Raw genomic sequence first — 26,823 nt, 5'->3', positions numbered from 1 at the left:
TTTGCTGTACGCGGGCCTCTCACCGCTGCGTTCCCTCCCGTCGCAGAGCACAGGCTCCGGACGCGCAGGCCCAGCGGCCATGGCCCACGGGCCCAGCCGCTCCGCGGCATGTGGGATCCTCCCGGACCGGGGCAGGAACCTGCATCCCTTGCATCGGCAGGCGGACTCTCAACCACTGCGCCAGCAGGGAAGCCCCCCACATATTGTTTTATAAATTCATCGGTAGATGGGTGTTTGGGTTGTTTCCACTTTTGGACTATTATGAATAATGTTGTTATGAATATTCAAGTACAAGTTCTTATGTGGACGTCTATTTTCATTTCTGTTGAGTCCACACTTTGGACTGGAATTGCTAGGTCATTTGGTAACTTGATATTTAACTTTCTAATTGCCAGTTTTTTTCCAAAGCAGCTGCAGTGTTTTATGTTCCAAATGGTAATGTATGGGGATTCCAGTTTTTCTACCCCCCTGTCAACACTTATTAAATTTTGTTACTTTTTTAAACTTTATTATAGCCATTTTAGTGGGTGTGAAGTGGCATCTTATTGTGGTTTTGATTTGCATTTCCCTAATCACAAATGAAGATCAGGATTTTTAAATATGTTTACTGTCACTTGTATGTGTTCTTTGGAGAAATGTCACTTTAAATCTTTTGCCCATTTTTAAATTGGGTTATTAGTCTTTTTCTATTCTTGAGTCATAATAATTCTTTATATCTTTTAGAAACTAGACCTTTATTAGATATGTGATTTATGAATGTTTTTGCTCATAGTAGGGGTTGTGTTTTCTCTTTTTTGGGGAGTTTTTATGTGAGTTTTAAAAAATTGAGCTAGAGTTGATGTACAGTGTTTCAGGTGTACAGCAAAGTAATTCAGTTACTTTCACTTTCTTGATAGTGTCCTTTGCAGCACAAAAACTTTTATTTTCATGAAGCCAATGTAATTTTTTAAATTGCTTGTTCCTTTGATGTCATATTTACCCCTTCATTTTCTTATAAGAGTTTTATAGTTTTAGCTCTTGCATTTAAGTTTATGATCCATTATGAGTTAATTTTTGTACATGGTTTGAGGTAGAAATCAAAATTCATTCTTTTACATTCATATATTCAGTACTATCTGTTGATAAAAAGACTATTCTTTTCTCATTGAATAGTCTTTGCACCCTTATAAAATTCAACTGACCGTAAATATGGGTTTATATCAGGAATCTCACTTCTATTTCATTGATCTACATGTTTGTCCTTATGCCAGTACCGCACCATCTTGATTATTTAGATTTGTAATAATTTTTGAAATCAGGAAGTATGATTCCTCCAACTTTGCTCTTCTTTTTCAATATTATTTCAGCTAATCTGGGTCCCTGGCATTTCCATGTTATTTTTAGGGTCAGTTTGAGAATTTCTGAAAAACAACAGCAACAAAAAGCTGCTGGAATTTGATAGAAATTGCATTGAACCTATAGATCAATTTGAAGAGTTTTGGTGTCTTAACAAAACTGTCTTCGAATCCACTAACACAGGATATTTTTCTATTTATTTAGGTATTTAATTTTTTCAACAGTTTTGTAGATTCTAGTGAAACTTGTGTAACCAAACAAGTCTTGCACTTATTTTGTTAATTTTATTCCTAAATATTTTATTCTTTTTGATGCCTTTATTAAATTGTATTTTGGATGCCTTTAATTTTCTTGCCTAATGACTCTGGCTCCAGTCTTCAGAACAGTATTGAATAAAAGTGGCAAAGTGTAGCTATGATTATCTTTTTCCTCATCTTAGGGGAAAAACTTCATTCTTTCCTGTAATATCTGATGTTAGCTGTGGTTTTTTCACCTTTGTGAAGGAAGTTTCCTACTGTTCCTATTTTGATGAGTGTTTTTATCATGAATGGGATTGAATTTTGTCAAACACTTTTTCTGCATCTATTGAAATGTGTGGTTAGTATTGCATTGGTTGATTTTCATATGTTGAAACATTTCTGGAATACATCTCACTTGGACATGATGTATAATTCTTTTTATATGCCACTAGATTTGGTTTGGTAGTATTTTTGAGGATCCATGTGCATAAGGAAATATTTTGTGTATAATTTTATTTTCTTATAATATTTTGTCTGATTTTGCTGTCAGGATAATATGGGGCTCATAGAATGAGTTGGCAAGTGTTCTCTCCTCTTCTGTATAATTTTTGGCAAAGTTAAAGAAGCATCAGTGAGGCATTCTTTAAATATTTCGTGATATTCACCAGTGAAGCCATTTGGCCAAGGCCTTTTATTTGTGGGAGGATTTTTTATTACTGATTTAATTTCTTTACTTGTTATAGTTCTGTTCAGATTTTGTTTTTTCTTGAGTCAATTTTGATAGCTAGTGGCTTTCTAAGAATTTGTTCATTTCATCCAGGTTATCTAATTTATTGGTAGAATCTTGTTTATAGTATTCCCTATAAACCACTCTGTAAGATAGTAATACCCTTCTTTCATTCTTGGTTTTAGTACTTGGAGTACTGTCTTTTGTTTTTTTGTTCCCTTGGTTAGTACTCATGGGAGAAATGGCTACTCAGGTCCTTTGCCCATTTTATAATCAGATTATTTGTTTAACTGCTGGTGAATTGTATGAATTCCTTGTGTATTTTGGATATTAACCCCTTATCAGATATATGGTGTGCAAATATTTTCTCCCATTCTATAGGTTGCCTTTTCATTATGTTGATTGTTTCTTTTGCTGTACAGAAGCTTATTTATTTATTTATATATTTTTTTTAACTTTTAATTTATCATTTATTTTGGTTGTGTTGGGTCTTCGTTGCTGTGTGCAGGCTTTCTCTAGTTGCGTTGAATGGGAGCTACTCTTTGTTGCAGTGCGCGGGCTTCTCATTGCGGTGGCTTCTTGTTGTGGAGCACGGGCCCTAGGCACACGGGCTCAGTAGTTTGTCACACGGGCTTAGTTGCTCTGTGACATGTGAGATCTTCTCAGACCAGGGATCGAACCCATGTCCCCAGCATTGGCAGGTGGATTCTTAAGCACTGCGCCACCAGGGAAGTCCCTGTGCAGAAGCTTTTTAGCTTGATGTAGTCCCATTTGTTGATTTTTGTTTTAGTTGATTGTGTTTTTGGTGTCATAGCCAAAAGGTCCTTACAAGAACAATGTCAAGGAGCTTTTTCCCTGTGCTTTCTTTTAGGAATTTTATGATTTCACTTTTAAGTCTTTAATCCATTTCAAGTTTATTTCTGTGAGTGATGTAAGATAGGGGTCCAGTTTCATTCTTTTGTATGTAAATATGCAGTTTTCCCAGCAACATTTATTGAAGAGATTATCCTTTCCTCATTGAGTAGTTTTGGCTCCCTTGTCAAATATTAATTGATTGTATATGCATGGGTTTACTTCTGGATTCTCTGTTTTGTTCCACTGATCTATGTGTCTGTTTTCATGCCAGTACCATATTGTTTTGACTGTTAGAGCTTTGTAACACAGTTTGAAATAAGGAAGTGTGATGCCTCTAGCTTTATTCTTTTTGTCAAGATTGCTTTGGCTATTAGGAGTCTTTTGATGTTCCAAATGAATTTTAGGATTTAAAAAAAAAATTTCTGTGAGAAATGCTCTTGGAATTTTGATAAGAATTGAATTGAATGGACATTTTAACAATATTTACTCTTCTCATCCATGAAGAGTAACTCTTTCCATTTGTTTGCGTTCTTCAATCTCTTTCATCAATATCTTACAGTTTTTGGTATATAGATGTTTCAGTTCCTTGGTGAAATTTATTCCTAAGCATTTTGTTCTTTTCATGCTATTGTAAATGAGACTGTTTTGTCTGATGTAAATATATATGAGGTCATAAGATATATATATATGATCAGCTACCTCTGATATCTTTTGGTTTCCATTTGCATGGAATATCTTTTTTCATCCCTTCCTTTGAGCCTGTAAATATATATGAGGTCATAAGATATATATATATGATCAGCTACCTCTGATATCTTTTGGTTTCCATTTGCATGGAATATCTTTTTTCATCCCTTCACTTTGAGCCTCTATGTGCCCTTAAAGCTGAAATGAGTCTCTTGTAATAGGATATATACATATATATATATATATATATATATATATATATATATATATATATATATATATATATATATATATATATAGTTGAGTCTTGTTTTTTCTTTAATTTGCTCAACTACTCTGTGCCTTTTGATTGGAGAGTTTAATTCATTTACATTTAAAGTGATTATTGATAGGTAAGGATTTCCTAATGGCATCTTGTTGATTGTTTTCTGCCTGTTTTGTAGTTCCTTTGTGCATTTCTTCCTCTCACTGTCTTCCTTATCGAATATAGCAGTATACTCTGACTCCCTTCTTTTTTTCTTTTGTGTATCTGTAATACTATAGGTTTTTGCTTTGTGGTTACCTTAAGGCTTAAATGAAACATTTTATAGATATAACAGTCTGTTTGGAGCTGATAGCAACTAAATTTCAATCACATACAAAATCTCTGCACTTTTATACCCCACCCTCCACATTTTGTGTTTTTGATGTCACAATTTACATCTTTTATATTTGGTATCTATTAATAAATTATTGTAGTTATAGCTATTTTAGTACTTTTGCCCTTTAATTTTTATACTAGGGTTAAGTGATTAATATACCACTGTAGTACTGGAGTATTCTACATTTGAATATATACTTACTTTTACTGATGTGTTTTATATTTTCATGTTTGTGTGTTGCTAATTTGTGTTCTTTTAACTTGAAGAACTCCTTTCAGCATTTCTTGTAAAGAAAGTCAAATGTTGATGAACTCCCTCAGCTCTTGTTTGGGAAACTCTTTCTCCTTCATTTCTGAAGGACAGTTTTGCCAGCAAAGAAGCTGAGGTCCTCTGCAGAGCAAGCCACTGTAAAGCATGATCACTGCTGCTGCATGACTGATACTGGTAGCCTCTGCCATTCTTCCTTGTGCCAAGCCATCTTTATACTTCTCAGCTTTACTGATCTCTGGGTGGGATGAAACCAAAGATGGTCCTTTGTGCAGTGCCCCAAAAGGGTGGGGAAGCTGGTTGCTCACCCTTTCCTAGTGAGAGGAACTATTTCAGACCAGCGAGTTCCCTCTTGGCACTGAGCAGTGTGGACCTAGGGGGTGGGGTAATGCAGACAAAATGAAACTGTCTTCCTTTCCTTTTTGTGTGGTTATTCTCTGTTGTTGTTGTTGTTGTTCCACTGTGTTGCTGAAGTTTTTTAAGTGAACTCTTGAGCTCTCCCAGAGCTATTTTTGTTTGTGGATAGCTGTCTAATTGTTGAAGTTTGTTGGATGGAGTCTAGGGTCTCCTACCCCACCATTTTGGTGATGTCACTCTGGATGATCTCTCTGCTTTTAATAGCTGCATGCTATTTTGAATACCTTCTTGTGAGAGTTAAGCCAAATGAAAAACACGGAAAACATCTAAAGATATTCTACTGTGGGTTTTGTTTAATATCAATATTTTAGTTGCTTTTTCAAGGACAGCACTTTCACAACATAGTTTTGTACATTATTTTGCTTATTTTAAAAATGAATATTAACTGTTCACTGAAATTTTTGTTTTCTTTTAAAAAGACAATGCCACATCACAAGCTTTGGTTTTATTTGGTGCCCCTAAGGAAGCTGTTGAGATTATTCATGAAAATAAAATGACAAATACTGAAGGTAAGGACTGAATCTAAATTGTATAGTAACCTATATAAGCTATATTTATATTCACTCATTAGTTTGTAATGTCAGTGTTAAATTTTTATTAAGAAATACACTGTAAATGTCATTAATAGTTAACAGAGTAATGATATATAAGAATATAATATTTTAATAAATGTTATTAATAGTATATTGTTAATGAAAATTTGGTTCATAAGAATTGTTTACAATTTCAGAAATGTATGAATTTTTGAAATAAACATTTTCTTTATCCTTCATGCCAGGACTGGCAAATGCTAGAAGCTTTCTAGTTCATTGAGGATATGTTTCTTAGAAGAAAAAGAATAAGGACTAATGTTTTTGGTGTGTGAAATCCAGAATTAAAAATTGTTCATTGAAAATCCATGAAACATTAGCTCAGAAAGTGTTTCTGGTATCTTATGTTGTAAGAAGTAGAAAGAGATGATGAAATGTATACAATTTATGTATAGAGTTTCATATTTGTTTCTTCTCAGATCATTCTGGTGGAGAACTCCATATTTATCAAAATATTTAATCTAAATTTTGGTAAATCTCTGCTCTGCAGGTTGTTAGTTTGACAGGATAAAATTGGGATAAGTTACCCTTCTGATTATTTATCTATTTCTGTTCAATAGAAATCTGGAATAGAATTTTAATGTTCTGGCTTAGAGTTTATTGCCCAATGTTAGTTATGGGCCATAGTTAGTTTTAGACAAATTTTTTAAAATATCAAATTATTGATTTATTAACCAATTAATTCAAGACACTGGAATATGCATGTGCTATTAGGGTGCAGAGATATTTAAGAAATGATTCTTATATGGAATGTATAATCTTGCAAGCCAAATAAAATATAATTATACACCAATTAGTACAACACAATAGAAATGGATGGTTGTATAGAGTAACAACAAAGGTGACACAAAGTATTTAAAAGGTTCTGCAGCCAATTCCAGTCTGTGACCATGGGGTTTCCCCACCACTAAGCCATTCTTGGACACCAGCTGGGTGTCCTACAATTCAGCTCAATTCTAACATCAGCTACCCAGAGATAGTGTCAGATCCCATAGGTTAAGGGCTTAGTCCTACAAGTCTACCCCTTGCCCCACTTCAGATGCCAGTCAAAAGCCCAGTTTGTCACCTGTGCTTCTGACCAACCACTATAGATTGGTGGTTCCAATTACACCCCTCCCTGCCTTGGTTTTGACTAATCTGCTAGAGTGGCTCACAGAACTCAGAGAAACATTTTATTTAGTAGATCACTGGTTTATTATAAAAGGATATAACTCAGCAACAGCAGATGGAAGAGATGCGTAAGGCGAGATATGGAGGAAGGGCAAAGACCTTACATGTCATCTCAAAGTGTGCTGGTCTCCCCAAATCTTCATGTGTTCACCAGCCCAGAAGATCTCCGATCCCTGTCCTTTTGAGTTTTTATGGAGTCTACGTTACATGGGCAAGATTGATTAAATCATTGGCCATTGGCTATTGATGCACCCTCCAGCCCCTCTCCCCTCCCTAGAGGTCGGGGGCGGGACTGAAAGTTCCAAATCTGTAATCACAAGATTGGTTCTCCTGAGTCCCCATCCTTAGGTGGGGTCCAAAAGTCACCTCATTAACATAACAAAGGACACTTTCATTGCTCTTATCATTTGGGAAATTACAAGGGTTTTAGGAACTCTGCTACAAACAGATGAAGACCAAATATATATTGCTTATTCTAAATCACAGTATCACAGTAGTGTATGACAAATGAATACTGTGGACAAGAATCTTTAGTGTTTCGAGTAACACCAGTTTGTATGGCCTCTAAGAATTAAGAGGATTGTTAATGGATAAGGACAGATTTGAACTGAATCTTGAAGGATGTATTTGTATATGAAAAGAAATGTGAGGAGGGAAATTAAGCAAGAACCACAGAATGAGTCAAATAATGTGATGAAATAACACAAAATATGGAAAAAATAGATTACTTTGACTATAGCACAGGAAAGATTCAGAAATTTCAAGATAATTGGTTAAAATAAAGCTAGAAATGATTGAGGAGCAGTCAAGAAGCATTTTGAATTTCAGGCTCAAAAGTGTGAACTTCATTATTGCTCAGTCTCTGGTCCTATATAGATTCGATTGGAGATATTATGTTACCAAATTCTTTGCTTGAAAGTATGAGTCTGAGTGCACTATGCAGAATTATTTGGTTACAGAAGGAAATATGGAAACTATTCACCTAAACAAATAAGCTGCTGGATAGTTCTCCAGAAAAGAGGTTTATTTGGGGTCAGCAGATTTGGGGTGTGAAACCACAGTGAGCCATGTGCAAGTTCCCCCAAGGCAAGAGAAGGAGAACTCTTCTATATAAGGGAAGAGGAAGTTGGGAGGGCTATAGTAAACAAAGAGCCCATGGCTTTTCATTGGCTGAGTCCTTGCCAGGAAGGAAGAGGAGTCCTCCTTCTTGTTGGGCTCTGTTATCGTCGCAGGGTGTGAGAGCTCCCCCTGCTGGTCTCTTGACTCTAATTGAGGTTTCTGTTTATTAATTGCTTTAAAAATGATTATCCTATTATGGTTTGTGCTTAAGGTAATAAGGGTTTGATCTATGAATGATAAATGGATATGAAAGATAGGAATTAAAGAGATTACAAAGGAATTGTTAAGATTTGGTAAACCGACTGGGTATATTGTTACAGGAACTTGAAAAGGAGGATTCAACAATGGTTTAACTCTTGCAAACTTTGATAATGGGAACAGAGAAGTAAGAAAGGAAAGGAATGGAATGAAGATGAGTTTAGTTTTAGAAATACTGGCTTTGCGAATGGGTTTGGTCCTTTTAAGACTACCTCTGGCTTGCTGTCCTTGACAAAGTCCAAATGTTTAATACCAAATATATTGGGGATGGGCCTGAAACCGAAATTTTCATCTTGGTATGTCTTTACTCTCTCATCAGTCTTTTATTTGCCAAATAGTTCCTGATTATCAACTCTGTGCCAGACCCCATGCTCACTGCTTGGAATGTATCAGGTCCCTGCCACCCTGCCACCTCCCTCTGTACTTCTCCCTAATCTTTTCCAGCTCTATATCTGATCATACAAGTGTGCTCATTTTCCTCTGTAGCCTTTCTGACTTTGGCATTTTAGTTTACTGATGTCATGAATTTATTTCCTTGTTTGTGGTATATCAGTTTCTCAAAGAGTATATTCTAATTTTAATTTTCTTCCTTCCATACTGCGTAGGATCTAGCAAGTCCATCCTTCCCTTCCCTACATTCAGTGCTAGGCTTGGGTTCTAGGAAGGACAGGTTTTGGAATACATTTGGCAAGGAGTTCAGTGTAAAGTTAAGTCTAAAGATGTTTACTTAGGAGTCAAGCACTCAGAGGAGATGACTAAGGGAGAGAATATAAAGGGGAAAGATTATTTCTTACCAAGTAGTCATGATTAAGGAATATGAGGAGAAATAGGCAATGAGGAAGTAAAAGAAAGCTATTAAAGAAGAACATTTCAAAGAAGTATTTTCTACTATATTCTGTATAATGAGTTAAAAGAGAAGGAGAGTGGTACAAGGTTATTGAATTCTGTCACTAGGGAATGGCTGGTGGTCTTTGTAATCACACAAATTTGTTGAGGTAAAATTTAAGTATAATAAAATCTACTCATTTTAAGTATACAGTTCAATGACTTTTGACAAATGTATACATCCATTTAACCACTGTCTTAAACAGGATATAGATACTCTTTTCAGAAAGTTCATTCATGTTCTTTGTGGTCACTGTCTCTTCACTCCACCCCTCATATCCACTGATATGATTTTAGTTTTAACATTTTAAAATTTTAAATAAGTGGAATCATTCCATTTGTGCTCTTTTTTGTCCAGTTTCTTTCAAAGACTCAGAAAGAGGTCTGTGAGATTCATCCATGTTGTTGAATATATTAGTAGTTTCAATGTTGCATATATTAGTAGTTGTTCATTTTATTACTCAGTATTATTCCCTTGCATGAGTGCTCTATAGTTTATCTATTCAACCATTGATGGAAATTTGGGATTTTCTAATTTGGGGCTATTATAAATAAAGCTGTTATGAATATTTATACACAAGTCTTTTTATAGATAGATTTTTATTTATCTTGGGTAAATACATAGAAGTGGAATGCTGAGTCATATGATAAGTGTATGCTTAACTTTTATAAGAAATTCCCAAACTATTTTCCAAAAGTCATTCACAGTTCCACCAGCAATATATGAGTTATAGTTGTTCTATATCCTCACTAATATTGGCTTTGCCAGTCTTTCAAATTTTAGGCATTCTAGTGATTGTGAAGTTGTACTGCACTGTTAATTAAATTTGCATTTTTCTGATGATTAATGAAGCTGAGCGTCTTTTTACATGCTTATTAGTCATTTGTGTATTGTCTTTTGGAAGATTCCAAGTCTTATGCCCATTCTTTATTGGGTTGTCTTCCTATATAGGAAGTTGTATATTTTCTCTGCACATTGCAGATATAAGTCATTTGTTGCATATATACATGTTTTCTCCCACTCTCTTGCTTGTCATTTCATATTGTAATATCTTTTTGACTCATGATGAATGTTTTGACTTTGATGAAGTCAAATTTATTTTTTTAATGTTTCTCTCTCCTCTCCCTTCTTTCCTTATTTCTTGCCTGTATTTTAAAGATATTTTTCTGTTATGTCCTGGCCTATATTGTTTCTGATGGCAAATGTAGCAGTTATTCATATCCATGTCCCCTATATGTAATGTGTCCTTTTGTTATCTGGCTGCTTTAAAGATTTCCTCTTCAGTTGGTTTTCAGCAGTTTGGCTATGATGTTCCCAGACATAGTTCTCTTTATATTTTAATTGTATGAGATTTGTTGAGCTTCTTGGATGTGTGAATTGATGTTTTTCATCAAATTTTGAAATTTTTTTGGCTGTTATTCTGTTATTTTTCACTCCAAATTTCATTCTCCTCTTCTTACAGAACCTCAACTTCACATGTGTTGGACTGATGGATTTTTTCCTACAGTTCCTTGAGGATCTGTTCTTTTTTGTTCATTTTTCTTTCTCTTCTTCAGATTGGATAATTTTTTTAAAATTTATTTTATTTGTTTATTTTTGGCTGCATTGGGTCTTCGTTGCTGCACCTGGGCTTTCTCTAGTTGCGGCGAGTGGGGTCTTTTGTTGTAGGACACAGGCTCTGGGCATGCAGGCTTCAGTAGTTGTGGCTCGTGGGCTCTAGAGCACAGGCTCAGTAGTTGTGGTGCACAGGCTTCATTGCTCTGTGGTATGTGAGATCTTCCTGGAGCAGGGCTCGAACCTGTGTCCTCTGCACTGGCAGGCGGACCCTCAACCACTGCCACAAGGGAAGTCTCTAGATTGGATAATTTTTATCAATTAATCGGCCCATTCATTCTTTACTCAGGGAAAGGTCTCCTTCTCCCTTCCCCCACGCCCAGTGTGTAACAAAACTAAAAGGAACTTTGTTTTTCACAAAAAAGGTTAAAGGTACTTTCTGTTTATCACACAGAGACTTTGCAAGGAGAAGAAATTATCGCTAAACTTAAGAGCACTAGCTTATTCTACATTTTGGGAAGAAAATCAAGATGTTAAAAGGGATAATCAAATGTGGAAAAGAAATCTGTGTTCAGATAAGTTTTTTACTCAGAGTGCTGAGGTCAGATAAAGGAATGATACAGTAACTGGGGTGATGGATGTAAAGGAATTACATAGTAAAATCAGAAGAGAAGGAAGGATGGTAGTGATAAAATCTTAAATTATTGGGCCTGTGTGAGTAAATTATGTAAGGATCAAATTCATTGAGCAAGGAGAGTTGACAGTTAATGAACATAAAATGCCATTTGCCCACACAATCAGGCTGACGGTATTTTTTCTCAAACGAAAGTTTCATGTTGCAGTCTCAACAAACCTCAGCTCCGGCCTAGGTCCAGGAGGATCTTGCTCTTATGCATTGATTCTGAACGAGGAAATTGGAATTGGGCAGATTTTTAGAGCGAGTGAGTGTCCTGCCTGAGCTTAATTCTTGAAATACTCACCCTGATCCTTTGTGCACAGGCTTCATGAGGAGGAGCTCTATCCATTTATGTTTAACTGAAACTGTGGCTTCATTGTATCATGGAATTTTGGGTGAAAATGATCTTATATAACACCCTGCCAACTAGTTCATTTATTCAGTGAGAAATCTGAGGTTAGCAACTGAGTAGTTTTAGATTAAAAAAGCACAGTTACTTATCAGTCAAGTTGAAAAATGAGTGACCATGGACACCTAGTTTTGTGACCTAAGTGTATCTATAATGTGGGCAAAATTAAAAAGAAGTGGAAAGGAAAGTTTTAACTTACACTGTGCATGTATTAGAATAAAGCAGTAATAAGAACTCCTGAATTCTTGTTCTTTCTTGTGCTGCTTGTGATGCCATGTCTTCTATAGACTTTCAGTGCAAAGTTTAACTTCACAGTATTTCATTTTCCCCACTTAACCATATGTAAAATGTTAATCCTAAACCATGGAGTGCTGTGGAAATTAATTAATACTCAACTAGTAGGCTGAGAATGACACACATAGAAAAATGTTAAATGAGTCATTGCTATCCTTGTTTTCTCCACATTTAATGAAGCAAAACAATGCTTTTGAGTATAAGGGCAACTGCCTGGTTGCTAAATGTACTATATTAAAACCTTATTTCTTGGGGAAGGGCAACATGCCCTTACCAGGACGTTTGGATAAGAGATCAATATGTACTTTTTACCAGCTTGTTTTTTGGTCCTTTGACTGTTACAGAGATGAAAAAAACTATATATATATATCTGTGTATGAACTAAAGAGGTAAAATGGAATATAACACAAAAAAATAGTCATACTGAGTATATGCGTTCACTATGGTCAAAGCACAGTAAAATACATTAGAATATCAGCATTGATATCTTGAAGGAACATTTGAATTTCAAAAACAAGTGATATGTGAAACTTTTGAGAGGTACCCTGAAATATATTTTAAGAACTGCTTCTCTTTATTTTGCCACATTTAAAAAAATATAAAAACAACCTTCATGGTATTGCTTACACTCTAAAGCCAGAGAGATATAGTTCAAGTCCCAGCTCTCCCACATCCCAGCTCTATGGAATAGGGCACTTTATATAACCTCTCTAAGCTTTGATTTCCTCACGTGACATCAAGAGAATAATCCCATTTCATAAGATTGTTGTGAGGATTAAATAATATGTGGCATCAAAAATACTTAGCACAGGGCTTCCCTGGTGGCGCAGTGGTTGAGAGTCCGCCTGCTGTTGCAGGGGACGCGGGTTCGTACCCCGGTCCGGGAAGATCCCACATGCCGCGGAGCAGCTGGGCCCGTGAGCCATGGCCGCTGAGCCTGCGCGTCCAGAGCCTGTGCTCTGCAACGGTAGAGGCCACAACAGTGAGAGGCCCGCGTACCGCAAAAAAAAAAACAAAAAACAAAACTTAGCACAGTTCCATGTTTGGCACATATTTTAGTGCTCAAAAATGTTTATATATATATTATATATATATATATATTTCTATATGGGCTATTATTTTATATATGGAATATGAATATATATGGGATAGAGTAAACACTTATAAATTAAACACATGCCATTTTGACAGATTGCATTTTTGGAGGAGGATATTATGAGATATCATTTAAAGATATTTAAAAGATTGCAGTTTAAATGAAGCTATCTAAAATATTTACCATCTCTATGTGTTGACATTGAAACAAAAGGCACAGACTGGAGGCAACAGCATTACTCTGTGTTCCTCAAGGTTAACTGCAATGAGGACATCAGACTGTTCTCCTTGAGGCACCGAGCCTATTCTGTGTCTTGCATGTAAGGTTGTAATCCAGACCAGTAGAGTCCTTAGAGGCAAAAAGACTGCAAGTAAGCACTTTGGCGGAGTCTTCACGGACAACTTTGCTGTGCTTCTGCAACCTTCAGTTGATTCGGAACATTGCCAGGATTAGAATCACTGAGGCACATCAGACTGAGTGGATTTTATGATGAGTACAACTTGAATGCCATAGTGAGAACATCAGTCACTCTTCACATGAGACTTCAATTTTTAGAGATGGAAGGTAGAAAATGAGGTTATTATGAGGATGATAGGGACCCGCTTTTATTTTTTTTCAGCAAGAGAAACCATGCTGGATTTAAGGAAGAACTTCTTCAATGCCTGAGTGGTTAGATATTATTTACATTGGAACATGGGGTCTCTTTAAGGGCAGAATTAAAAATACATGTCAAAGTCATTTTTTAAGTGATTCAGGATCCATTTAGAAAAATGGATTAACTGGTTTCTACCTTTTTTCTTTATTTTTTCATGATGCTATGGAGCACTTTAACTTTTTAACTTGCTTGAAGTTTTATTCTTGCTTCTTAGATTTATTTTTATTTGTTACAGTTTAAGTTATAAATGATCATTTTATTTTAGCTTTCAGATTATTTGAAGCTTAATTCTGTAATTCTCTCACATTTATCAATCTGTTGATTAAAGAAAATTTGAGTGTTAGTACTAGTAAAGCAGAATACTTTTTGTACATTCTGAACATCAGGGTTTACTATTCTGTATATGACTGTGAACTGATGTCCTCTGTCTGCTTTATCTATAGGAGTAAATGAAGGCATTTACTTTAGCCACCCATGCCGACGTAAAAGCTGTGCTTTAGTAAACATCCCAGCACCATGTGTCAACAAAATGATTTCACACATTGAAGATGTGGAGTCTAAAATACAAAAGCATCTGAAACAGGTAAGTGATAATTAACATGCTAACATTTTTGTGAGCTCTATAGGGCCTATAAATGTCTGTTACTTAAAGAACCCGGGTAATTATTATTTTTTTTAATGATTCTTGGACTACTTTATAGAGTCTTGGCTCAGTTACATAGTTTACTAATCTAGACATGTTTTTGTTTTGTTTTGTTTTGTTTTGTTTTGTTTTGTGGTACACGGGCCTCCCTGTTGTGGCCTCTCCCGTTGCGGAGCACAGGCTCTGGAAGCGCAGGCTCAGCAGCCATGGCCCACAGGCCCAGCTGCTCCGCGGCATGTGGGAACCTCCCGGACCGGGACACAAACCTGTGTCCCCTGAATCGGCAGGCGGACTCTCAACCACTGCGCCACCAGGGAAGCCCTAGACATGTTTTTGATAGTGTCATTTCAGAAGGGTGAAATGACCTTATTAAATAGATTTTTTTTTTCCCTACGTGTTTGTTCTTTATCCACAGGCAATCATGCTAAGTAGTAATTTCCATAGCCAACTTGACTAGTAAATTAAATAGCATTTACATCCTTTTTAGGGACACTAAACTGATTAGATGATTAGCTGAGTACATTGGTGTATAAAAGGACAGAATGCCCTCTTTAATGAGTTATTTTGTTCTAAAGAAATACTCAACAGGTCTGTTAAAAGAGAATATAATGATTCTTCCTTTGTCTTTTTAAACTGATGAAGTTTGCCTTTATTATTCTGAAGGGAGTTCAATCTTGAAATCACTGAAACTCAGTTATTTTCAAAGGATGATTTAGGAATGATTAAAAAACCTTCTCATACATTTTATTAATATTATGTTTCTAAGCAATTAATGCACAACTGTGCTGCCCAGATAGGAAGATAAGTTTGTCAGAGATTTGTGCTGTTTCCCTTCCTTCACCACTGTTACTGGATCTGGCTCTGAGAGAGTTCTGATGGGCCCTCATCATGCTTGATCTAGGGTGTAGTTTCCTTCCAGAGGCATTAGAGTGCCGTCTTTAAGATCACAGCCCTTAGAGCCACATATTCTGTGAACTTAGATGGGAATCGTGATAATAATATTGTGTTAGATAAAGTGCTAGCATATGATATTAGCTATGTGTATTGTTATTTCTGCAATATTATTTATATCGTTCTGTATTAGTATTATATTTATCTCTGTTGCTTTTTTGTTTCCCCAAACCAGAATACCCCTTCCCAGAATGCTTCGCAGGTCACAGGTCTAATGGTGGCCTGGGCCTTGAAGAGTATATTAAATAGATAGAAGAGAATTAATATTAATTAATATGATATGCTGTATACATCACATGTGTTTTAATTAACAATTATGCATGTTGTTAAAAATGATGAAAATAGATTCATAGGTATTTTAATAAACAATTATAGTAACTGTACTATAATAGCTATTATAAACCATTGTAATAACTCAAAACTGTTGTTGAATTTTTAATGTTATGTCTAACTGATAGATGGGGAAATAATAATTTAAAGTAGTTGAGAATCTTGTTCAAGGTCATGACAGGATTGGGATTTGAACACACTCCCTCTTTTATCAAAGCCCATGTTCATTACCCAATCCTGCTTGGGATTCTGAGCAGTTAATGAACTGTTAAACACTATGGATAAGGCACCAGTTAAAATATTACCTTAGATAAAAGTAATTCACAAAATAAGCTAAGATATTTTATAGCTTATCTTCAGGAAAACTGAAAAACCAGCTTTTTGTGTAAATATATTATGTAAATGAGCCAGCTGCTGTTGTTTGTCCATCCACTCATAGACGTTTAACTGCAATTCTGAATCTTGAAAAGAAAATTTTTCAGAGTAGAGTTACTGTGAACATTTTATCTATACTTCTTTTTGCAAAGAATGAGAAGACATGGAAAAATGATGGAAATAATCACCTGGATAACTTCCTATACGAATAAGAGTTTTTGTTTTATTTTTCTTCCACCTGATTCTCCCAGACTGCCTAGAATAGAGATAGTTTTATTTAATTTGGAATGATCTCTACTAAATTGAAAATTTCTTCTTCATTTAATCAATACAAGTCATTAAGATGCTACTATGATTTAAAAGACTGGCTTAGAGAGAAAGTATTTAGAAATCATTCTTTAAAATATAAAGAATATATTGTACAAAAATAATAACTGTATCATTAATAACAATAATAAAGCTAATGTTTATTAAGTGCTTACTATATATCATAGGCTGTATTAAACACTTAATATGCATGATTTTATTGAATCTTTATGGAAACCTTGTGAGGTAGAAAGTGCCATTATCCCCAATTATGGATGAGGAAAATGATTGCAAAGGTTGATTTCTCCTTTCTCCCAGAGCTAGCATCCAGACTAGGTGTGTCTGAGACCTGTGACCACTCTGTTCACCACTGTACTGAGTCATCTCTTTGCCTGAAGGTATGCCAGCTATGAGGACCCAATAACATAAGTGTTAAAATGCTTATACTTGGAAAACATTGCTTTGCTTACACCATTTTGTATCCGTTTTCAACTCCAAAACCTAATGTTTGATCATCTGACCCTCTTGACCAAATACTTTGAGTTCTCTCATTCTGTTAATTCTATTTCATTTGAAACTTCAAACCTGACACATCTACCATTTCCCATTCTATCATACCCATTTTCTTTTACTTCCTTGCCTAACCTGTTCATCTCTTAAAACACTCACCAGTTGGTATATTTGGTCCTTTACTTCTTTATCCTGCCGTCCTTTTAGTCTGACAAAGTGCCAAATCTAATGAGCTTTCTCTGATGATCAGCCATCTTCACTCCTACACCCAGGCGGCTGAATAGTGATGGAGAACATTACACAATAATCCAAATCTGAGATACTATGCATTCATGGTTTCCAACCTCAATGGGACCTTTCATAGTGCTCTGATATTATTCTATTTGTCAATCAGAACTTTCCCTAGTATTCTTTGGTGGCTACTCTAGTCCTCTTTTGTTCAGGTTTCCAAATCCTCCACCTCACTACTCAGTCATCTCTTACTTCCCAAAGAAAATAGGAGATAAAATAACAGAAATGCCTCAAACCCCTGTTATCTCACCTATGCACGTCCTTGAATTCCACAAACATAATTCCCTTTGTCCTTCCATGGAAGATTCCACCCCCCCCCCACAATGGCTGTCCCTTCACCTGTGTTCCGTCTTGTGCCTTTGCAAGGATCTTGTTCCATCAGGCGTTATTCCAACCATCCTATGTTCCAAATCTCCTTTTTTATTAACTCACTCCTGTCAACGTTTAAAATATTGACATTTCTCCTGTTTTCAAGAAATTTTTTCATCCCATACATCCCTTTAAATATATCCCCTTTTCACTTTCTCTTCTCATTCCATGAAACATCTGAAAAGAGTTGCCTAAATTTACTATCTCTGATCCCTCACCTCTCAGTTACCCATTTATTCATTGCAATCTGTATTTGGTCCTCATTATTCTAATGAAAATATCTTCAGAAAAATAACCACTGTTTTTTTCTGTTATCTGTTGCTACAAGCGTGTGCACGTGCACACACACACACAAACACACACTCTAAAACTTTGTGGCTAGAACAAGCATTTATTTGGTTACCATTGAGCAGTTTGTTCTGGGCTCAGCTGGATAATTTTGTTGGTTCTTGCCTGGGGCCAATCATGTGGCTGCACATATCTGCTAAGTCAACTGGAAATAGTGATAAGAATGGCCTGCTCACATGCCTGGTGGTTGGGAGAGTATTTTAAGAGGACAAATCTCAATGGGTAAGTGCTTAGTAAAGCTTTGCTTGTGTTATGTTTGCTCAAGTCCCACTGGCCAAAGCCAAGCCTATAATCAGTCCCCCTGTTAATCCAGTAGAGTATTAGAGAAAATGTGGATGCCAGGAGACATGATTCTTTGGGAACTATTTATGTAGTAATCTATTAATTAGTCCATTGGCAACATGATGAACCATCCATCCAAATGCAAACTATAGTCACCAGCTCCCCAAAAGTTTTATTCCATAATGGTATCATGCAGACGTCCATGGTCACAACATACTGCAAAAGATCTGACACAGGCAGTATTTCTTAGGTGCAGCTTCTTTTTGACCCAGAAATATATGAATTAAAATGAGAAGTTAAATACTGTTCCTGCATACTTAGCATATAATGGTGAAGCAGGTACAGAATCATCACAAAAAACATTCTCATTTACATAAGGGGAGGAATGAAAGGCACATAGCTTTCACTAATGCATAAAATTTTGAAATTTATCAGAGCACATGATGTTAGGTCTACCACACCTGGAACCAAGGAATGTTTCTTGATTTAGGACTCAGTTCTGCTTCCTGGGAATAGTTTCCTAATTTGTTGTTCTCCTTGTCTCTTTAATCTACTATCTGAGCTCTTTGCTCTTTGATTTTCATAATAGATCTGAATAGCTATCTCAGGCTTTTTCCTGTATTAGTCTGCTCATGCTGCCATAACAAAATACCATAGACCTGGTGGCTTAAACAACAGAAATTTATTTTCTCAACAGTTCTTCTAGAGGCTGGAGGTCCAAGGTCAAGGTGCTGTAAGGGTTGGTTTCTATTGGGGAATCTCTTCCTGGTTTGTAAGCAGCCTCCTTCTCACTGTGTCCCCACATGGCCTTTCCTCCGTGCCCATATGTTGAGAGAGAGCTCTGGTGTCTCTTCCCCTTCTTATAAGAACACAGGTGTTATTGTATTAGGACCCCACCCTTGTGACATCATTTAACTTTATTTGCTAATATAGTCACATTGGAGATTAAGGCTTCAACATATGAATTTTGGGGGCAGACAGCTCAGTCCATAACACTGCCATAATAAGCTGGAAGCTCAGAAACTTTTTTGTATTTTGAACTCTCTCTTGTTTTTTAAGCCAAAATGTTTCAATTCTCCTAAGAACTTCAGGGTTTCATATTAATCTCATTGGGTTTAACCCCACAACTTAAAAGCTGTGGCCATATTCTTTTTTTTTTTTATTTAACATAATTTCTTTTAGTTAGGTAATTTTTAATATTCTCCTAAATAGTATTGGTTTTTTACAATAAACTTTATTTTAGAACAGATTGAGACGTCTAAAAAAATTGGGATGATGATACAGAGATTCATATATAGTTACATTGCATAATATCTTACATTAGTGCAGTACATTTGTAGTATGGTACATTTGTTGTAATTAATGAACCAATATTTGTACATTATTACTAACTGTAGTTCATACTTTATTTTAATTTCTTTAGGCTTATTTGAGATGAAATTCACGTAAGATAAAATTAACCGTTTTAAAGTGAACAACTTGGCAGCATTTAGTACATTCGCAAAGTTGTGCTGTCACCACTTCTATCTAGTTCCAGGACATTTTCACCACTGCAAAATAAAGCCTCACACACATTAAAGATTTCATCCTCATTTAACTCTCTACTCTGGCCTGGCAACCACAATCTGCTTTCTATTTCTATGTATTTACCTTTTCTGGAGCTTTTGTATATAGGAAATCATACAGTATGTGATCTTTTGTGTCTGGCTTTTCTTGCTTAGCATAACATTTTCAGGTTCATCTGCATTGCACCATGTATGAGTACTTCCTTTTTTATGGCTTACTAATATTCCACTGTATGTATATACAACAATTTGTTTAACTGTTAATCTGTTAATGGACATTTGGGTTGTTTCTACCTTTTGTCTATTGTAAATATGGCTGAAATGAACCTTCATATAAAAGGATTTATTTGAGCACTTGTTTTCAGTTCTTTTGGGTATATACCTAGGGGTAGAATTACTTTGTCGTATGGTAGTTGTATGTTTAACTTATTGAGAACCACCAAACTGTTCTTCATAGCTCAAATATTTTTGTTCTTAAGTTGTGAGAATTCTTTATATATTTTGGATTACTAGACCCTAATCAAATATATGATTTGCGAACATTTTCTCCAGTTATGTAGGTTGTCTCACTTTCTTGATCATGTTCCCTGATGTACAAAAGTTTTTAATTTTGACGAAGTTCAGTTTATCTTTTTTTTTCTTTTGTTGCTCATGCTTTTGTTGTCATATCTAAGAATTCATTACCAAATCCCAGGTGATGAAGATTTACCTTTATGTTTTCTTCTTTGAGTTTTATGGTTTTAGCACTTATATTTAAATCTTTGATACATTTTACATATAGGAGACATGTATATCCTTGGAGTCAAAGGTAAGATAATGGTGGATTAAAAATGACTACCCTCCTCCTTTATACCTCCTTCCATTAACAGTCTATTCTCTCAACCTTTAAACATAGACTGGACTTGTGACTTGTTTTGAATAACAAATATGTCACAAGAAATGTCATATAACTGCTAAGCAAAGTGTCAAGAAGCCTTGAAGCTTCCACTTTCACTCTCTTGCTGCTGTAAGTTCCCCAGGTAAAGAAGCCTAATCTAGCCTCTTTGAGGATGAATGACCAAGTAGAGAGACAGACCCAACCCACAGCAAGCACAAACCATCAGACTTGTGAGTGGAGTTGTTTTGAACTATTCTATCCTAGTCAAGCTGCCAGATGACTGCATTAGTTTGAGGTCACATTAGTGACCAAAAAAACCACACAGCTGAGCCCATCTTACATGGTGACTCACAAAATTATGAGCAAATAAAACGGGGAATATTTATAGCCACTAAGTTTAAGAGTGGCTTATTATGCAGCAGTAACTTATGCATTGTTGAATACGACACTGAAATGTACAGGCACATGTGCGTATACTCCACATTAAAGTGAGTAAAATGGAAAATTTTATTCTGTGTAGTGTTGAAAATGAAACTGTTGTCCACTTTCTCCTTCTGGAAAAATCCCATTTCTATTTTTTTTTTAATGTTTTTTGCTAACTTGACTCTAACAGGCTTTATTCCTACTTTGGTAGATATTCCCTCCAGTCTATATGGCAGATCATTTTTCCTCTGACCATATTGAAAATACTCATGCTCCCCAGACATGTCCTCTTCTCATTTTACTCTCCCTTTGGATAATACCATTTGAATGTATGTTATTTATGTACTGTATGCTTATACCAATTTGAAATTCCCAGCTCAGATTTCACTTTTTTTTATAAGACCCGTATACCCAATGCCTACTGAACATCTTTTTATATATATCTTTGAAGCACCTCAAATTCAAAACATACGAAAGTAGTTATTTCTTTCTTCTGTGTTCCCAGGTACAATTAAAGGAACATTATTCACCCAGTAACCTAAGCCAGAAAGTTGATTAACTATAATGACTGTTCACTTTTCCTTTATATACAATTACTAATATTTTTTGTTTTTTTAAATTTAATTTAATTTTTTATACAGCAGGCTCTTATTATTATCTATTTTATACATATTAGTGTATATATGTCAATCCCAATCTCCCAATTCATCACACCACCACCACCACCTGCCCTGCTCTCCCCTCCTTCGTGTCCGTACATTTGTTCTCTACATATGTGTCTCTGTTTCTACCTTGAAAACCGGTTCATCTGTAGCATTTTTCTAGATTCCGCATATATGTGTGAATATATGATGTTTGTTTTTCTCTTTCTGACTTACTTCACTCTGTATGACAGACTCTAGGTCCATCCATGTCTCTACAAAGGACCCAATTTTGTTCCTTTCTATGACTAAGTAATATTCGTTGTATATATGTACCACATCTTCTTTATCCATTCATCTGTCGATGGGCATTTAGGTTGCTTCCATGACCTGGCTATTGTAAATAGTACTGCAGTGAACATTGGGGTGCATGTGTCTTTTTGAATTATGGTTTTTGCTGGGTATATGCCCAGTAGTGGGATTGCTGGGTCATATGGTAGTTCTTTTTCTAGTTTTTTAAGGAAACTCCATACTGTTCTCCATTGTGGCTGTATCAGTTTACATTCCCACCAACAGTGCAAGAGGGTTCCCTTTTCTCCACACCCTCTCCAGCATTTGTTGTTTGTAGATTTTCTGAGGATGCCTATTCTAACTGGTGTGAGGTGATACCTCACTGTAGTTTTGATTTGCATTTCTCTAATAATTAGTGCTGTTGAGCAGCTTTTTATGTGCCTCTTGGCCATCTGAACGTCTTCTTTGGAGTAATGTCTATTTATGTCTTCTGCCCATTTTTTGCTTGGTTGTACTTTGTTTAATACTGAGCTGCTGAGAATGTTTTGTAGTAAGAATCAACCAATTACAGCCCATGGGCCAACTTCAGCCCACAGCCTGTATTTGTAATGCCAATGAGCTTAGAATGGTGTTAACATTTTTAAGGTTTGTAAAGAAAAACAGAAAAGAACATGTAACCTGTTGATCTATAAAGAGTAAATATTATATGCTTTTGAAAAAAAATATTGAGCTGCGTGAGCTGTTTATATATTTTGGAGATTAATCCTTTGTGCGTTGATTCATTTGCGAATATTTTCTCCCATTCTTAGAGTGTCTTATCGTCTTGTTTATGGTTTCCTTTGCAGTGCAAAAGCTTTTAAGTTTCATTAGGTCTCATTTGTTTATTTTTATTTATTTTATTTTTTTATTATTATTATTTTTTGCGGTACGCGGGCCTCTCACTGTTGTGGCCTCTCCCACCGCGGAGCACAGGCTCCAGACACACAGGCCCAGCGGCCATGGCTCATGGGCCCATCTGCTCCGCGGCATGTGGGATCCTCCCGGACTGGGGCACGAACCCATGTCCCCTGCATTGGCAGGTGGACTCTCAACCACTGCGCCATGAGGGAAGTCCCCCATTTGTTTATTTTTGTTTTTATTTCCATTACTCTAGGAAGTGGATCAAAAAAGATCTTGCTATCATTTATGTCAAAGAGTGTTCTTCCTATGTTTTCCACTAAGAGTTTTATAGTGTCCAGTCTTACATTTAGGTCACTAATCCATTTTGAGTTTATTTTTGTGTATGGTGTTAGGGAATGTTCTAATTTCATTCTTTTAAATGTAGCTGTCCAGTTTTCCAAGCACCACTTATTGAACAGGTTGTCTTTTCTCCATTGGATATTCTTGCCTCCTTTGTCATAGATTAAGTGACCATAGGTGCATCGGTTTACCTCTGAGCTTTCTATCCTGTTCCATTGATCTATATTTCTGTTTTTGTGCCAGTACCATAGTGTCTTGATTACCGTAGCTTTGTAGTATAGTCTGAAGTTGGGGAGCATGATTCCTCCAGCTCCATTTTTCTTTTTCAAGATTGCTTTGGCTATTCGTAGTCTTCTATGTTTTCATACAAATTGTAATATTTTTTGTTCTAATTCTGTGAGAATACCATTGGTAATTTGATAGGGATTGCTTTGAATCTGTAGATTGCTTTGGGTAGTATAGTCATTTTCACAATATTGATTCTTCCAATCCAAGAGCATGGTATATCGCTCCATCAGTTTCTATCATCTTTAATTTCTTTCATCAGTGTCTTCTAGCTTTCTGCATACAGATCTTTTGTCTCCTTAGGAAGGTTTATTCCTAGGTATTTTATTCTTTTTGTTGCAATGGTAAATGGGAGTGTTTCCTTAATTTCTCTTTCAGATTTTTCATCGTTAGTGTATAGGAATGCAAGAGATTTCTGTGCATTAATTTGGTATCCTGCTACTTTGCCAAATTCATTGATTAGCTCTAGTACTTTTCTGGTAGCATATTTAGGATTCTCTATGTATAGGATCATGTCATCTGCAAACAGTGACAGCTTTACTTCTTCTTTTCTGATTTGTATTCCTTTTATTTCTTTTTCTTCTCTGACTGCCATGGCTAAGACTTCCAAAGCTATGTTGAATAATAGTGGCGAGAGTGGGCATCTCTGTATTGTTCCTGATCTTAGAGGAAATGCTTTCAGTATTTCACCATTGAGAATGATATTGGCTTTGGGTTTGTCATATATGGCCTTTATTATGTTGAGGTAGGTTCCCTCTATGCCCACTTTCTGAAGAGTTTTTATTGTAAATGGGTGTTGAATTTTGTCAAAAGCTGTTTCTGCATCTATTGAGATGATCTTATGGTTTTTATTCTTCACTTTGTTAATAAGTTGTATCACATTGATTGATTTGTGTATATTGAAAAATCCTTGCATTCCTGGGGTAAATCCCACTTGATCGTGGTCTGTGATCCTTTTAATATATTGTTGGATTCTGTTTGCTAGTATTTTGTTGAGGATTTTTGCCTCTATATTCATCAATGATATTGGTCTGTAATTTTCTTTTTTTGTAGTATCTTTGTCTGGTTTTGGTATCAGAGTGTTGGTGGCCTCGTAGAATGAGTTTGGGAGTGTTCCTTCCTCTGCAGTTTTTTGAAAGAGTTTGAGAAGGATGGGTGTTAGCTCGTCTCTAAATGTTTGATAGAATTCACCTGTGAAGCCATCTGGTCCTGGACTTGTTTGTTGGAAGATTTTTAATTACAGTTTTAATTTCATTACTTGTGATTGTTCTGTTCATATTTTCTAATTCTTCCTGGTTTAGTCTTGGTAGGTTATAATTTTCTAAGAATTTGTCCATTTCTCCCAGGTCGTCCATTTTATTGGCATAGAGTTGCTTGTAGTAGTCTCTTATGACGCTGTGTATTTCTGCGGTGTCCGTTGGAACTTCTCCTTTTTCATTTCTAATTTTATTGATTTGATTCCTCTCCCTCATTTTCTTGATAAGCCTGGCTAAAGGTTTATCAATTTTGTTTATCTTCCCAAAGAAGCAGCTTGTAGCTTTATTTATCTTTCTTTTACTGTTTTCTTTGTTTCTGTTTCATTTATTTCTGCTCTGATTTTTATGATCTCTTTCCTTCTAGTAACTTTGGGTTTTGTTTGTTTTTCTTTCTCTAGTTCTTTTAAATGTAAGGTTAAATTGTTTATTTGAGATTTTTTTTGATTCTTGAGGTAGGATTGTATTGCTTTAAACCTCACTCTTAGAACTGCTTTTGCTGCATCCCATAGGTTTTGGGTCGCTGTGTTTTCATTGTCATTTGTCTCTAGGTATTTTTCAGTTTCCTCTTCGATTTCTTCAGTCATCTCTTGGTTATTTACCAATGTATTGTTTAGCCTCGATGTGTTTGTGCTTTTTACATTTCTTTTCCCTTGTAATTTATTTCTAATCTCATATCGTTGTTGGAAAAGATGCTTGATATGACTTCAGTTTTCTTCAATTTACTGAGGCTTGATTTGTGACCTAAGATGAGATCTCTCCTGGAGAATGGTCCATGTGCACTTGAGAAGAAAGTGTAATCTGCTGTTTTCGGATGGAATTTCCTATAAATATCAATTAAATCTATCTAGTCTATTGTGTCATTTAAAGCTTATGTTTCCTTATTAATTTTAAGTCTGGATGATCTGTCCACTGGTGTAAGTGAGGTGTTAAAGTCCCCCACTATTATTGTGTTACTGTCAATTTCCTCTTCTACAGCTGTTAGCATTTGCCTTATGTATTGAGGTGCTCCTATGTTGGGTCATATATATTTATAATTCTTATATCTTCTTCTTGGATTGATCCCTCGATCAATGTGCAGTGTCCTTCCTTGTTTCCTGTACCGTTCTTTATTTTAAAGTCTATTTTATCTGATATGAGTATTGCTACTCCAGCTTTCTTTTGATGTCCATTTGCATGGAATATCTTTTTCCATCCTCTCTTTTGCAGTCTGTATGTGTCCCTAGGTTTGAAGTGGGTCTCTTGTCAACAGCATATATATGGGTGTTGTTTTTGTATCCATTCAGCAAGCCTGTGTCTTTTGGTTGGGGCATTTAATCCAATCCCATTTAAGGTAATTATCGATATGTATGTTCCTATTACCAATTTCTTAATTGTTTTGGGTTTGTTTTTGTAGGTCCTTTTCTTCTCTTGTTTTTCCCACCTAGAGAAGTTCCTTCAGCATTTGTTGTAGAGCCGGTTTGGTGGTGCTGAATTCGCTTAGCTTTTGCTTGTCTGTAAAGCTTTTGATTTCTCTGTCAAATCTGAATGAGATCCTTGCTGGGTACAGTAACCTTGGTTGTAGGTTCTTCTCTTTCATCACTTTAAATATATCATGCCACTCCCTTCTGGCTTAGAGAGTTTCTGCTGAGAAATCAGCTGTTAACCTTATGGGAGTTCCCTTGTATGTTATTTGTCATTTTTCCCTTGCTGCTTTTAATAATTTTCTTTGTCTTTAATTTTTGTCAGTTTGATTACTATGTGTCTTGGCATGTCTCTCCTTGGGTTTATCCTGCCTGGGACTCTCTGTGCTCCTGGACTTGGGTGGCTATTTCCTTTCCCATGTTAGGGAAATTTTCAACTATAGTCTCTTCAAATGTTTTCTTGGGTCCTTTCTCTCTCTCTTCTCCTTCTGGGACCCCTATAATGTGAATGTTGGTGTGTTTAATGTTGTCCCAGTGGTCTCTTAGGCGGTCTTCATTTCTTTTTT

At 35.8% G+C, this 26,823-nt stretch overlaps 1 protein-coding gene and 1 pseudogene across 1 annotated transcript in view; both read left to right on the top strand.

Annotated features, from left to right (window-relative positions):
* LOC103083584 (elongation factor 2-like) overlaps window positions 1-4,902 on the top strand; it is a 28,716-nt pseudogene extending 23,814 nt beyond the window's left edge.
* A 108-nt stretch (window positions 4,903-5,010) lies between these two features.
* The window catches only part of CCDC178 (coiled-coil domain containing 178), a 369,756-nt gene continuing 347,943 nt past the window's right edge, over window positions 5,011-26,823 (top strand). Inside the window, exons 1-3 of the mRNA XM_007455238.1 lie at window positions 5,011-5,038; window positions 5,588-5,677; window positions 14,319-14,458. Coding sequence (XP_007455300.1) covers window positions 5,011-5,038; window positions 5,588-5,677; window positions 14,319-14,458 — 258 coding nt within the window. The remainder of the gene's footprint in view (window positions 5,039-5,587; window positions 5,678-14,318; window positions 14,459-26,823) is intronic.

The sequence above is a fragment of the Lipotes vexillifer genome, unplaced genomic scaffold (assembly GCF_000442215.2).
Source record: "Lipotes vexillifer unplaced genomic scaffold, Lipotes_vexillifer_v1.1 scaffold90, whole genome shotgun sequence".
In the NCBI taxonomy this organism is placed as follows: domain Eukaryota; kingdom Metazoa; phylum Chordata; class Mammalia; order Artiodactyla; family Lipotidae; genus Lipotes; species Lipotes vexillifer.
The sequence above is the reverse complement of the archived record's forward strand: the minus strand, read 5'-3'. Positions and strand labels throughout refer to the sequence as shown.